This window comes from Ranitomeya imitator, chromosome 1 (assembly GCF_032444005.1).
Source record: "Ranitomeya imitator isolate aRanImi1 chromosome 1, aRanImi1.pri, whole genome shotgun sequence".
In the NCBI taxonomy this organism is placed as follows: domain Eukaryota; kingdom Metazoa; phylum Chordata; class Amphibia; order Anura; family Dendrobatidae; genus Ranitomeya; species Ranitomeya imitator.
This window is the reverse complement of record NC_091282.1, coordinates 1,171,510,254-1,171,525,529: the sequence shown is the minus strand read 5'-3', so window position 1 is coordinate 1,171,525,529 and position 15,276 is coordinate 1,171,510,254. Positions and strand designations below refer to the sequence as shown.

The following is a 15,276-nucleotide window of genomic DNA, read 5'->3' as shown; positions in this document are numbered from 1 at the left end:
ATAAACATCAGGTCGCTGCTAGACATGAGCTGCACCAGCAGAGTATTTCCTGCAGAGCTCAGGTCTCCCGTCACCTGCGGCCGGTAACAGGGAAGTGCAGGGAGCAGCGCCATCTGGAGTGTTCTGTCCTTCTCCGGCTGCCGTAGCGCGCCGGTGGTTTCTATGGTAACTGAGGAGGTTTGCGCTGTAGCTTCCCGGCTGCACATCCTGACACAGGCCCGGTAAGTAGCGGACATAACGGCGGATCGGTGCAGGGAGGCTGGAGCTGCCCCAGCGCTGCATGAATGTGATCTGTGCCATATGTCTCCTGGTCGGCGGGGGGATGACCACTATGGATGCCGTTACCTTATGGTGGTCGGTCGCAGCTTTCCCAGACCCCGGAATGTGAGCTGTGGCTGAGTATTGGAGAGGCCGTCTGAGTACTATACAGCGGGGGCCACGTATCCGCCCGTTATCTGCCATCTGCAGCTCCGTCCGGCGCCTCTTGCAGCAGTTGCCACTTTCTGGCCGCTCGGATTGCGCCTCTCCCGCCCTGTAGACGGCTGGAACCTTTGTGTCACTTGTTGATGCGTCTGATCCTTAATACGACATTAATTATATCTAATATGGTCGTCCCTGGCTCCGCTGTGATCTAGGTGCCGGTGGAGGCTCCGCTGTGATCTAGGTGCCGGTGGAGGCTCCGCTGTGATCTAGGTGCCGGTGGAGGCTCCGCTGTGATCTGGTGCCGGTGGAGGCTCCGCTGTGATCTAGGTGCCGGTGGAGGCTCCGCTGTGATCTAGGTGCCGGTGGAGGCTCCGCTGTGATCTAGGTGCCGGTGGAGGCTCCGCTGTGATCTAGGTGCCGGTGGAGGCTCCGCTGTGATCTAGGTGCCGGTGGAGGCTCCGCTGTGATCTAGGTGCCGGTGGAGGCTCCGCCGTGATCTAGGTGCCGGTGGAGGCTCCGCCGTGATCTAGGTGCCGGTGGAGGCTCCGCTGTGATCTAGGTGCCGGTGGAGGCTCCGCTGTGATCTGGTGCCGGTGGAGGCTCCGCTGTGATCTAGGTGCCGGTGGAGGCTCCGCTGTGATCTAGGTGCCGGTGGAGGCTCCGCTGTGATCTAGGTGCCGGTGGAGGCTCCGCCGTGATCTAGGTGCCGGTGGAGGCTCCGCCGTGATCTAGGTGCCGGTGGAGGCTCCGCCGTGATCTAGGTGCCGGTGGAGGCTCCGCTGTGATCTGGTGCCGGTGGAGCCTCCGCTGTGATCTGGTGCCGGTGGAGCCTCCGCTGTGATCTAGGTGCCGGTGGAGGCTCCGCTGTGATCTAGGTGCCGGTGGAGGCTCCGCTGTGATCTGGTGTCGGTGGAGGCTCCGCTGTGATCTAGGTGCCGGTGGAGGCTCCGCTGTGATCTAGGTGCCGGTGGAGCCTCCGCTGTGATCTAGGTGCCGGTGGAGGCTCCGCTGTGATCTGGTGCCGGTGGAGGCTCCGCTGTGATCTGGTGCCGGTGGAGGCTCCGCTGTGATCTAGGTGCCGGTGGAGGCTCCGCCGTGATCTAGGTGCCGGTGGAGGCTCCGCCGTGATCTAGGTGCCGGTGGAGGCTCCGCTGTGATCTAGGTGCCGTTGGAGGCTCCGCTGTGATCTAGGTGCCGGTGGAGGCTCCGCTGTGCCCAGAGGCAGTGGGATGTAGTGATACGTCCTCTACGGGTGTCTTCTTTGTGTGAACGTCTTCCCTTTTCTTCTTCATAGAACATTATGGTGAAATAATGTCGACGTCCTCCAGAGCCCAATCCAGTAGTGCAGCCACGAGAAGTAAGACGACCCCGGTGCCCTCCGCATCCGCAGCCCCGGCTGGAGCAAGTCGTGCGAAACCAAGCGACAAGCTGAACCCCAAGACGATAGACCCGGTGAGCGGCTGTGTGATCGCCACAGCATTACTGACGTAGGGTGATGGTATACACATATGCACATGGAGTGTGATGTACCTGTATGTGACGTGTCGGGTGGGGGTGTGCGGCGTGGGCTCAGGAGCTGACCCTCTCCACACGATGGGTGCCGGCTCTGTTATTCGGCCGTCACCTCTAATATCCACAGAGCCGGCTCCGATCACTGCTGTGTAATCTGGGGAACACAAGCCATCACCTACATATAGGATCAGTGATGACGTGTTGATGGGTGGGGGGTCCGACCGCTTGTCTCCGCACAGATCGGTGGGATGGGAACTCGGTGGTGCAGATGTCCAACCACCACTCTATTTTACTTTCCCTATGAAGCTGCCAAGAATAAATGGAGCCGCGATCCGGCATCCGACCCGGGGATAAAAGTGCCCCCATAGGGTTAAAAATGGCCCTTTCTGAACTCATTGCAGGTCCCAGCAGTCAGACCCCCACTATCAAAAATGGAGGGAATTCCTTTTTTTTCACTTGGAATTGTTCTCTTATTTTTCAGTACGGGGGTCTGCCGCCATCACTGGAGCCGGTTGTATGGAGCGGTGGTCGGGCACTCAGAACCTATGGGGCCGAGGCCTGTAACCCGCTCTCTGCTGGCTCAGCCCTGTAGACACTGAATTAACAGCGGGGCGCTCGCTGGACCACCGCTCCATTCTGATCATGCACTGAGGAGGTCCGGGGGGCTTGGGACCTGCACTATCAATGTGGCCCCCATAATCGGGTGCTTATCATCTACTGTACACTGTGGTTAGGTGATAAAAGTCACATTACTCCATTCTACACTGAATCAAGCCCGATTATCTCCTGTCCACAGAATGGATGGTGAATGTGTGGTCGCTGCGGCCCCTCCTGTCGGACCCCTCAATCACTAGATCACAAGTCTCACATCCTCATTGCTCTTCACCTGCACAGCCTCAGTGAGGAGGCATAATGTGTGCGAGGAGGAGCAGAGAGCCAGCAGAGATGTTCACATAGGGGGAGAATTTTATCCTTATTTTATCCTTTTACCCTCACTGTTGGGGTACACTCACACCAGCATATAACACGATGTGGCATGAGAATACAATCGCAGTATGCTGTAAGTGGTCCGATCAGATCCTGCCCATGTATAATAGTCTATGGGTGCGTGTGAAACATTGGACTGCACTCAGATGTCATCTGAGTGCAGTCCAACATCAGCGGACTCAGACAATGGAGAAGATGGAGAAATTAAGTTCTCCGTCTTCCCCACACCTGTGCTGTGAGAGGATCGGATGACACTAATGTGACCCTGACAGAGTTTGATCCGAGTGTCATCAGCATAATCGGCCCCATACGCCAGTGTGAGCGACCCCTTAAACTGAGACAGTGTGTTGCGGGAGCTGAGGTGGGCCGAGCATTTAGTTGAGATGCCTGACATCAGAGTAACAATAAATCGTCGTCTGTTTCCCACAGCAGCCGGCAGGATTTGGAAACCGACTTATCGTATGAATTTCCTGAGATTATGAATAAAAGCAGTAAAGTTACTGTATGCTGCGCTCTATGTAGTTAGAAATGGGAAGTGAAACATTAAAGGGAATCTGTCCAAGGGTGTTTGCTATTTAATCTGAGAACAGAGTAATGTAGGGACAGAGAGCCTTATTCCAGGGATGTTTCACTTATTCGGCTGTGTGCTGTAGTTTCAATACAATCGGTGTTTTATCAGCAGGAGATTATCAGTAGAGGACTAGGTGTCATGTGCACAGCAGTCCGGCTAATCTGTGTAACCCCACCATCACCATTGGTTGGCAACTTGCTGACAATGCACTGTGCACACAGAAAGCTGCCAATCAGGAGAGTGGGCGGGGTTATACACGGCTCAGCATTCATAGCACTGCTACATCTACACCAGAAAAACAGGGATTTTGCCAAAGTTGCACCAAGCAGCCCAGTAAGTGACACATAGCTGGAATCAGGGTCTCTGCCCCTACATCATGCTGCTCTCAGATGGTGCAGCAAACACCGCAGACAGCCTTTAGGGGTACATACCACGTGGGTCAGAGCTGGTTCTGATTCCCCTCATGGATATTTATTGCAAAGGATAAAATCTGAGATGGGAAATTGATGTTAGCGATTGTCTCGGCAGCACGTGGATGACATTTTCCCAGATCAGATGGATGATGTTGCGATTATGATACACAGCGGATTCTCAGCATGTATCTCACGGCTGTATTCCACCCCCGGCTCTGTCGGTCAGTATTAATCGGTGCTTTTTTGCTTGCAGTTTGCTGACACGCGGCGCTCGTCCTCCCCATTTGCAGCGATATATTCTAAAGGCGGCATTCCCTGCAGGTAACGTCACCATCTTCAGCTTTTACACAGGCAGAGCTCTCCATCGCAATATCTTGGAGGCTCCTGGATGAATGAATTTCTTCTCTCAGTAAATAACTGCATTGTCTTTGCTCCTGTTCACTCTATGGTCAGGATCTGTTTCATGCTGGGTTCACGGAGCAAATTAAGGATCGGCCAAGTTACCTGTTTTATCATTGTGAAATATGCAACTTGTTTCCCGTACATTCATTAATATTTCCAAGGGTTCTGGTATTTCATGTCATTTTCTGACGTGTTGTTGGAATATGTCAGTAATAGTGATGAGCAAACTTGCATTGGATAAAGTGTTATATGAGCATGCTCGGGTGCAAACCGAGTGACTTCGGCGTGCTCGAAAAATATGTATGAGTCCCCACACCTGCATGTCTCGCTGCTGTTCTATGGCCTCAATACATGCAGGGTAATGTAACTAATAGTATATACCCTGCTCAGAAAATAAAGGGAACACTAAAATCCCACATCCCAGATATGAATGAATGAATGAAATATTCCAGTTGAAAATCTTTATTCATTACATAGTGGAATGCATGGAGAGCAATAAAACATACAAATGATCAATGTAAATAAAAATTAATATTCCATGGAGGTCTGCAGTGGGAACGATACTCAAAATCAAAGTGGAAAATCAAATTACAGGCTGATCCAACATCAGTGGAAAGGCTTCAAGACAAGGAAACGATGCTCAGTAGTGTGTGTGGCCTCCACGTGCCTGTATGATCTCCCTTCAATGCCTGGGCATGCTCCTGACGAGGAGGTGGATGGTCTCCTGAGGGATCTCCTCCCAGACCTGGACTAAAGCATCCGCCAACTCCTGGACAGTCTGTGGTGCAGTGTGACGTTGGTGGATGGTGCGAGACATGATGTCCCAGATGTGTTCAATCGGATTCAGGTCTGGGGAATGGGTGGGCCAGTCCATAGCTTCAAGGCCTTCATCTTGCAGGAACTGCTGACACACTCCAGCCACATGAGGTCTGGCATTGTCCTGCATTAGGAGGAACCCAGGGCCAATCGCACCAGCACATGATCTCACAAGGGGTCTGAGGATCTCATCTCGGTACCTAATGGCAATCGGGCTACCTCTGGCGAGCATATGGAGGTCTGTGCAGCCCTCCAAGGAAATTCCACCCCACACCACTACTGACCCACTGCCAAACCGGTCATGCTGAAGGATGTTGCAGGCAGCAGATCGCTCTCCACGGTGTCTCTGTCACATGTGCTCAGTGTGAACCTGCTCTCATCCATGAAGAGCACAGGGCTCCATTGTTGAATCTGCCAGTCTTGATTTTCTCTGCCCTGCACTGAGTCGGGCTGTAAGCTCAACACCCACTTGTGGACGTCGGGCCCTCATACCACCATCATGGAGTCTGTTTCTGACAGTTTGAGCAGACACATGGATGTTAGTGGCCTGCTGGAGGTCGTATTGCAGGACTCTGACCCTGTTCCTCATTGCACAAATGAGAAGGTAGCGGTCCTGCTGCTGTGGTGTTGCCCTTCTACGGCCCATTCCATGTCTCCTTGTGCACTGGCCTGTTACCAGGTATCTGCTCCAGTCTCTGGACACTACACTGACAGACACAGCCGCCCTTCTTGCTACAGCTCGCATTGATGTGCCATCCTGCATGAGCTGCGCAACCAAAGCAACTTCTGTGAGTTGTAGACACCACTTCATGCTACTGTACATTGCCTCTAGGGGTGAGAGGTGTGACAAAATGCAAAAGTGATCAAAACAGCCAAAAAGGATGAGAACAGAGAAATGGTCTGTGGTCTCCCCCCTCAGAACCACTCCTTTATAGGGTTGTCTTGCTAATTGCCGATCATTTCTACCTGTTGTCTGTCCCATTTGCCCAACAGCAGGAGAAATTTATTCACAATCCGTATTGCTTCATAACTGGACTGGTTAGACTTTGAGTTACATTGTTTTAAGTGTTCCCTTTATTTTTTGAGCAGTGTATTTTATAAGGAGAGCTGGGGAGGCAGCACTGTCTGTGAATACACAGTTGTGTGAAAAAGTCTTTGCCCCCTTCCTGATTTCCTATTATTTTGCAAGTATGTCACACTTAAATGTTTCAGATCACCAAACAAATTTAAATATTAGACAAAGATAACACAAAATGCAGTTTATAAATGAAGGTCTTTATTATTAAGGGGGAAAAGAAATCCAAACCTACAGGGTCCTGTATAATTTACAGTAAGAGATGGGGAGGCAGCACTGTCTGTGAATATATAATTTACAGTAGATAACAGTGGACCATACTCACAATCAATCATGAATGAAGTGCAATAATTGATTCATGTAGCAGGCACGAACAACGTGTCAAAAGGCATAGAGACTTATGTGACACAGTATCTTTTTACAGATAACACCAAGCTATGCAACATAGGGCAGACTATGAAAGATGTTCATAGGTTCCTGGCTGACTTAGCAGTGTTTAGGCATTCACTTGGCTGTGGAGGTTCACTGTGGAGAAATGTAAAGTTATGCCCCTGGGCACTAGTAATATGTGGGCATCGACTGTTTTAGGGGGAGTAGAACTAGGAGAGTCACTAGTAGAGAAGGATCCTTGTATACTTGTAGAACACAGATAACACCGTGCAATGTCAATCAGCAGCTTCTGAAGCCACCAGGCTATAACACATGGACCTACAGGACGGGGATGTAATGCTACCACTTTACAACTTGTTAGTGCCACCTCATCTGGAATATGGCGTTAAGTTCTGGCCACCAATATATAAAAATGATGTCCTGAAGATAGAAAAGGTACAAAATTAATAAGAGAATCTTAGATATGAGGAAAGATTAAATTAATTACATTTATGCAATCTTGCTAAGGGGGAGGGGAGGCACGTGATTAACTCGTACAAGTACATAAATGACCTACACTAAAAGTATGGTCATGCACTGTCTCATGTAAAACTGCCTCACAAGACAAGATGGAGCTAGCTGCCCAAGGAGAGAAAGATCCAGTCTCCAGAGTGTGCACATCTCCTTCACTGCACATCTCCTTCACTGCACATCTCCTTCACTGCACATCTCCTTCACTGCACATCTCCTTCACTGCACATCTCCTTCACTGCACATCTCCTTCACTGCACATCTCCTTCACTGCACATCTCCTTCACTGCACATCTCCTTCACTGCACATCTCCTTCACTGCACATCTCCTTCACCGCACATCTCCTTCACCATAAGAACTATTGATCTGTGGAATGCTCTACTCAGGACATGGTCACAGTGGGAATCGTCAATGGTTTAAAAAAAAGGCTTCGATGCTTTTTAGAATAAAATAGCATAAATACGTATGTAATTGTATAACGTTCATGTTCTGATTGATGATCCAGTGGACACTTGGGGTCAGGAGGACCAATCTTGCTTTTTAGGGCCGGCTGGGTCATTCATTATGGAGGTACCTATACCCCATTCCTTTATCCGTTCCCATCCATCTGGAGAACTTGATGGACCGTTGTCTTTTTTCCAACCTTGATAATTATGTAATTACTATGGATGAGGGATAACTTTCTACTTTTGGAAATAAGCCCTTAATAGATTCTTTCACAGCTTATTTTACATTTTATCGTGAGTTTTTCCAATCAGTTACAGTCAAAACAGTTGTAGGCTAAGTGTCACTTCTCCTCTCACTCCTGCGCGGTTTCTTCCTCACAGGTTGGTCCATGGTTCTGTGAAGCATCGGTTACAATGGGAGCGTCCTCCAGAATCCGTTCCATTCGACCCTCTCCTCATCACTCTAGCTGAGGTAGACTTCACTTCCACTGTTCTGATTCTGTATTTCTCCATAGGCCAGCCGTGGTGGCAACTTTCTTGGTCTCCAGCAGCGTGTAGGTCTTTCTCTCTTTCAGTCGCCCATAAAGGGGATTTCCACCACTGGGGACATTTTGTTTCTTACTTAAATGCATGTGTTTGAGGCAAAAATCATTTTCAAAGTTGTGTTTTATTAAAAACTTTGCACTGGTTGTTTTTTACAGGTTCTTTGTTTTTTCGGCACCTTCAACTTTGGTGTGGTCTGTGATCATAAATCAGATGAGAGGAGCTCCGAAAGAGGCAGATAACAATTACAAACTCCCCCTCAGATATCATAGTGAGCTCACTGACAGTCTCAGTTAAAGGGGTATTCTCCTGTTATTAAATTGCTTTATTTAGTTAGACAGCATAGAAATAAGCAAGTTTGCAATTGACTTGCTTTTTCTATCTGTTTTTATCTTACATAGTGTACAACTCATTACCAATGAGCTCAGCCAAAATTGCCCAAATCCTGGCCAAGCGTGTGCTCCATTACATTCCAGGACAGGAGTTATCTCCTAAGATTCTGTCAGCTCCATTGATTTCTAAACAGCAGTTATCTGCTCACCTCCCTAGTCTCTTAAGGTACCGTCACACTAAGCGACGCTGCAGCGATACCGACAACGATCCGGATCGCTGCAGCATCGCTGTTTGGTCGCTGGAGAGCTGTCACACAGACAGCTCTCCAGCGACCAACGATCCCGAGGTCCCCGGTAACCAGGGTAAACATCGGGTTACTAAGCGCAGGGCCGCGCTTATTAACCCGATGTTTACCCTGGTTACCAGCGTAAAAGTAAAAAAAAAAAACACTACATACTTACCTTCCGCTGTCTGTCCCTCGGCGCTCTGCTTCTCTGCCCTGTGTAAGCACAGCGGCCGGAAAGCACAGCGGTGACGTCACACACGCCGATTCAGCGATGTCAGCGGGAGATCCAGCGACGAAATAGTTTCAAACGATCTGCTACGACGTACGATTCTCAGCGGGGTCCCTGATCGCAGTAGCGTGTCAGACACAGCGAGATCGTAACGATATCGCTGGAACGTCACGGATCGTGCCGTCCTAGCGATCAAAGTGCCACTGTGTGACGGTACCCTATGCTTTTTCAAATGCCCTGTTATCTCTATATGTAAATAAAGTGATATATACACTTAAAGGGGTTGTCCAGGTTTGTGATTAAAGTCTGCAGTTACCCTATATGATCGTAGACCTCTGAAATCTGTTATCACTGTCAGCATTTTCCAGTGTCGGCGTCAAGAGTGGGCGGTCATATAACTGCAACTATACGATCACTTGTTTTGAGCGCGGCTGCACACGTCTAGTTGAAATGTGGCCAGAAGTATGCAGATCACATACGTGCAGTCACGTGACCGCCCACTCTCTTCGCTGGCACTGGAGAACCCTAACCATGCACAGTGTGAGATTTCAAAGGACTGCAGACTTTCATCACAAACCTGGACAACCCCTTTTATTTGTTGCAGCAGGTTCAAGCTTCTGACCAGAACTGTCACTCTAAAAGTAGTTATGGCCCATTAGGCAACCAGGAAGTAAGGAGACTGCAGAGTTGTGCGCTGCTCAAGAGACCGCCTGAGAATATCTATTTAATTAATTTTGCAGCCAGTTTTAGACAGTGCAACACAATTGCTATATAAAGCAGTGGTGCAGACATTTTCAATTAAATCCAGCTGCAAAAATGATTTTTATCCTCATTTTCATGCATTTACTTAAAAAAATATGTCCCCAAAGGTGGGCAACCTTAAGAGAATTCCACAAATCACACATCATTCACTCCTATTCTACTGATTGACTGTTGCAGTCATCTGCCTTTGTGCAAACGTTGATATACTGCACAAGCATATTTATGGGTCATCAATATTAGTTCTGTGGGGGTCTGACACTCGGCACCCCCCACTGATCAGCTGTGTGCAGCTCCTGCTGGATGGACACAGTTTGCAGAGCTGGAGCAGCACGGCTCTGTATACTGATGGCCATTCTCAGGCGCTGCGGCTCAGCAATTAATGAAACATGAGCTGAGCTGCAGTACCTGAGAATGACCACTACACGGTGTACAGAGCTGTCAGGCCCCTAGGGATAAGTCATCAGTGTCTAAGTCCAGCACAGTCCCTTTAAGCAGTGCCGTTACCTTCCTATATGACACGACTCAGCCATGATCTAGTAGTAATGTATTTATAGCTCGGTGCATTATCATTTTTCGCAGCAGTTTTGAGCAGTCTGGAAAGCAGAGACATCACATTCGTCTCCTATCTAAAGTGCACAAGTGATTGATGGCCATTTACCATGAGCAGTGCGTCCCGCCATCTGTCAGCGCAGTAATTATTGTGAGGTGTCAGCCATTGCCGGATTGATCCTGTCCCATCACCAGCACTCTCTGTATCTGTCAGGCTCTGTGGTGTCTGGCTGAGTGCTGCTCCCTGTGTTATCTCCCCGGAGAATCGCATTACTGCTTCTCTTTTCTCAATGAGAGAATGTAAATGGCGTCATGTAAGTGCTGTGTATCCCCGTGCACGTGATCTGGGCTGTGTCTCCTACAGCGGCTGTCAGGTAACCGTCACCTTCTTTATAACGTCTTCCTTTTCCAGAGCTTGTTTTGGTTTATTATGTAATGTCTCTTCATTGTCGTGTCACTGAGTAAAAGAAGGAGCAGCGTGATTAATGGCCTATGGAGGAACTGGGGCGAAGCGTTATTTGTGTCTTCACCATGTAAACACACAGCACTATCTGTGCCGACATCATTTACAGGGAGGCAGTACTATACATGTATCTACATAATTTGCATCAAACCAGTACTATCTGTGCATATTTAATTTACAGGGATACAGTACTATATATGTATCTACATAATTTACAGCAAGAGATAGGGAGCAAGCACTATCTGTGCCTACATATTTTACACTGAGACAGCACTATATTTGTCTATATCATTTACAGGCAGGCAGCACTATCTATGGCTACATAATTAGCAGGAAGGCAGTACTATTTGTGTGTCTACATAAATTGCAGGGAAGAAAGGAGGCAGCACAATCTGTAAATATATAATACAGGGAGGCAGCAATTTATGTATCTATATTGATTACTTTGAGTGACAGGCAGCAGTGGTATAAGTAGCTACATTATTTAGAGGAACAGATAGGAGGGCAGCACTATCTGTGCTTACAAAATACAGGGAGGCAGCAGTTTATGTATCTGCACCATTAACAGAGAGGCAGCACTAACTGTGCCGATATTATTTACAGGGAGGCAGTACTATATATGTATCTACATCATTTACAGTAAGAGATGGAGAGCAAGCACTATCTGTGCCTTCAAATTTTATAGGGAGGCAGTACTATATATTTTCTTCATTATTTACAAAGATAGGAACTATTTAATGTATGTATCTACATAATGTACATAGAGAGACAGGGAGGAGGCACTATCTGTGCATTCATAATTTACATGTACTCAGTACTATACATGTATCTACATTATTTACAGAGAGAGTCAGGGAGGCAGCACTACCTGTACGTATACAATTTACAAGGAGGCAGAACTATTGTATGTATCTACATAATGTACGTGGAGAGTCAGGCAGTACTATACTTGTATCTACATTATTTACAGAGAGAGAGTCAGGGAGGCAGCACTATCTGTGCCAAATAATTTGCACTGCAGTATCTGATTACACTTTACAGTAACTGTGTCTACATCATTGAGAGGGAGAGGAAGGACGACAGTCCTGTGTTTTCTCACCTTTTCTACGTGGCGACTACAGGGTGTATTAGCTGAATCTGCTCCTCGCCCAGCACATTGAGGGACCCGGGCCTTAAAGGAGACCTGATCATTATCAATCCTTAAAATTTACAGGTGTTCTCCTTTATTTCTCCTGCTCAGGGTCTCAAGGAAACCAAACACCCATACACGTTTGTATCCCAGGAAGGCTTCAGGGAATTACTGATGGTTCCCGCTGCTGCTGAAAAGGCTCTGCCCATCTTACCCAAAGTTGCCGCTGCTTTGAAAGGTGCCCTCGTATGTATTCCCATACCTGGCCTTCATTAGAAGTGCCGGCGCATGCATAAATAATGTATTATTCTGCCAGATGACAAATCCAGCTCTGCTTCATCTGTTACTTGTATCGGAAACACCTGATTAAAATACTTCCATCTGGATTGATGGTTTTCTCCCGATGAGATAAACCACAGTGAGCGCATTTACCTATTTTTAGGGTATGTGCACACGTTCAGGTTTTTTCGCGATAAAAGCGCGATAAAACCGCATTAGAAACCGCAGACATATGCATCCTATCATTTAGAATGCATTCTGCAATTTTTGTGCACATGATGCTTTTTTTTCCGCGAAAAAAACGCATCGCGGTAAAAAAAGCAGCATGTTCATTAATTTTGCGGGTTTATTTGCGTTTTCCCCGCTATTCTATGCATTTGGAAAAAAAGCAAAAAAACGCATAAAAAACTCGAAAAAAACGCATGTGGATTTCTGGCAGAAATGTCCGGTTTTTGGCAGGAAAATTTCTGCCAGAAATCCTGACGTGTGCACATACCCATAGGGCTTTTCTGTAATAGACGTTTGAGGTCCAAACAATTTCCCGCTGATATGTGAAGCTTAACTTTATAGGACTTCACTTTACTATACAGAGGACCCCTGAAAATAAAGCATATCACAATCAGTGGCCGAAATACAGTCAGGACGGAAAGTGTTGAAAATGAAGTATCGTATTTCTCCCAGAAAATTGTTGCAATTACACGTTTTGTTATACTCATGTTTATATCCTTTGTTCGTATTGGAACAATACAAAAAAACTGAGGGAAAAAAAGGCAAATTGGATATAATTTCACACAAAACCCCCAAAATGGGCCTGTCAAAATTGTTGGCTTCTTTCCAAAAATGTGGGTAAACAACTTTGTTTCAAGCATGTAATGCTCGTTCAGATTCACCTGTGGCAAGTAACAGGTGTAGGCAATATGAAAATCGCACCTGAAACCACATAAAAAGGGGAGAAGTTGACTTAATCTTTGCATTGTGTGTCTGTGTGTGCCACATTAAGCAGAGAACAGAAAGAGTAGGAGAGAACTGTCTAAGATCTTGAGAACCAAAATTGTTGAACAATATCAACAATCTCAAGGTTGCAAGTCCATCTACAGAGATCTTGATGTTTCTTTGTCCACGGTGCGCAACATAATTAAGAAGTTTGCAACCCATGGCACTGTAACTAATCTCCCTTGACGTGGATGGCAGAGAAAAAATGATGAAAGGTTGTAACGCAGGATAGTACGGATGGTGCATTAGCAGCCACAATCAAGTCCCAAAGAAATTCAAGCTGTCCTGCAGGCTCAGGGCGTATCAGTGTCACTGCGAAGTATCCGTCAACATTTGAATGAAATTAAACGCTATAGTAGGAGACTGAGAAGGACCCCACAGCTGACATAGATACATAAAAAAGCTAGACTGCAGTTTGTCAAAATGTATGTGAGTAAGCTAATCCTTCTGGGAAAGTGTCTCGGGGACAGATGAGACCAAAATAGAGCTTTTTGGTAAAGCACATAATTGTACTGTTTACCGAAAACGGAATGAGGCCTGCAAAGAAAATAACATACCACCTACAGTCAAATATGGTGGAGGTTCAAAGATATTTTGGGGTTGTTTTGCAGCCTCTGGCACTGGGTGCTTTGATTGTGTGCAAGTCACCATGAAATCTGTAGCTTACCAAAGGATTTTGGGTCACAATGTAGTGCACAGTGTCAGCAAGTTGAGTTTGGGTCCTAGGTCATGGGTCTTCCAGCAGGGCAATGATCCCAAAAATACTTCAAGAAGAACCCCAAAATGGATGGAAACCAAGCGCTGGAGAGTTCTGATGTGGCCAGCAATCAATCCGGATCTAAATACCATTGAACATCTGTATAGAAATGTTAAAAGTTGTGTTGGGAGAAGGCGCCTTCAAATATGAGAGACCTGGAGCACTCTGCAAAAGAAGAGAGGTCCAAAATTCCAGTTGAGAGATGTAAGAAGTGTGTTCATGGTTATAGAAAGAGATTGTTTGCAGTTATTTATTCTAAAGGGTGTGCAACCAAATATTAATTTGAGGAGCCAACAATTTTTCCAGCCCATTTTAGGGGTTTTTGTGTGAAATTATGTCCAATTTGCCCTTTTTTTTTCTGTTTTTTTTTTCCCGTTGCCCCAATACACACAAAGGAAATAAACATGTATCACAAAATGTGTAATTACAATAATGTGCCAACACTTTGTGCCGTGACTGTCTGTACAGTCACATACATCAGAGGTATGATCTGAAGGAAAATGTAAAATTATTCTACATGCGTCTAGGAGTCCTTTATTTTTCCTCTCCCTCCTTCTTTAAGGCCCCAGATTATTAGGCTACATTCACACTTTGCGGATTTTGCTGCGGATCTGCAGCGGATTTGACTGCTGCGGATCTGCAGCAGTTTCCCATGAGTTTACAGAACAATGTAAACCTATGGGAAACAAAAAACGCAGTGCACATGCTGCAGAAAAATCCGCGCGGAAACGCTGCGGATTACATTCCGCAGCATGTCGCTTCTTTTCTGCGGATTTTCACCTGCTCCAATAGAAAACTGCAGATGAAAATCCGCAGAAGAAACCGCAGTAAAAACCGCAATAAATCCGCAGTAAAAACCGCGACGGGTTTTCTCTTCGGATTTTGGAATTCTGCTGCGGAAAAATCCGCAGTGGAATCTGCAAAGTGTGAACATAGCCTTACAGTCTGTCTGGGACATAGAATAAGAAATTCTCTCCCTCACTGCTATTTGCTAGAGAAACTCAGACAGGTCTTAATCCCCGCAGGAAGTTTTATGAGTGGTCTTTTTTCTGCCATTAATCTAATTAATGGGAATCTATCAGCAGGTATTTACTATTTAATCAGCGGCATAATGTAGGGGCAGAGAGCCTTATTCCACCGATGTGTCACTTTCTCAGCAGCTTGCTGTAGTTTTAATTATGTCAGTATTTTATCAGCAGGAGATTATCACTGCAGGACTAGATGTCACATGCCAGGCAGTCCAGCTAATCTGTGTAATCCTGCCCCTAGCACTGATTGGCAGCTTGTAAACATCTGCCAATCAGAGGTGTGGGTGGGGCTATACACAGCCCAGCATTCCTAGAACTACATCTGCAGCAGAGATAACTGGGATTTTATCAAAACTTCACCAAGCAGCCAAGTAAGTGA

General features: G+C 46.8%; 1 protein-coding gene across 4 annotated transcripts in view; it reads left to right on the top strand.

Annotated features, from left to right (window-relative positions):
* Positions 1-15,276, top strand: part of PACRGL (parkin coregulated like) — a 34,690-nt gene that overhangs the window by 14,555 nt on the left and 4,859 nt on the right. For 2 of the 4 annotated variants that reach the window (XM_069744686.1, XM_069744683.1), the window contains exons 2-5: positions 1,718-1,875; positions 4,160-4,227; positions 7,928-8,018; positions 11,952-12,086. In XM_069744686.1, coding sequence (XP_069600787.1) covers positions 1,735-1,875; positions 4,160-4,227; positions 7,928-8,018; positions 11,952-12,086 — 435 coding nt within the window. In that variant the 5' untranslated portion in view covers positions 1,718-1,734. Of the gene's footprint in view, positions 1-104; positions 385-1,717; positions 1,876-4,159; positions 4,228-7,927; positions 8,019-11,951; positions 12,087-15,276 lie in introns of those variants that run through there. The other 2 variants (XM_069744684.1, XM_069744685.1) reach the window with 2 other exon arrangements.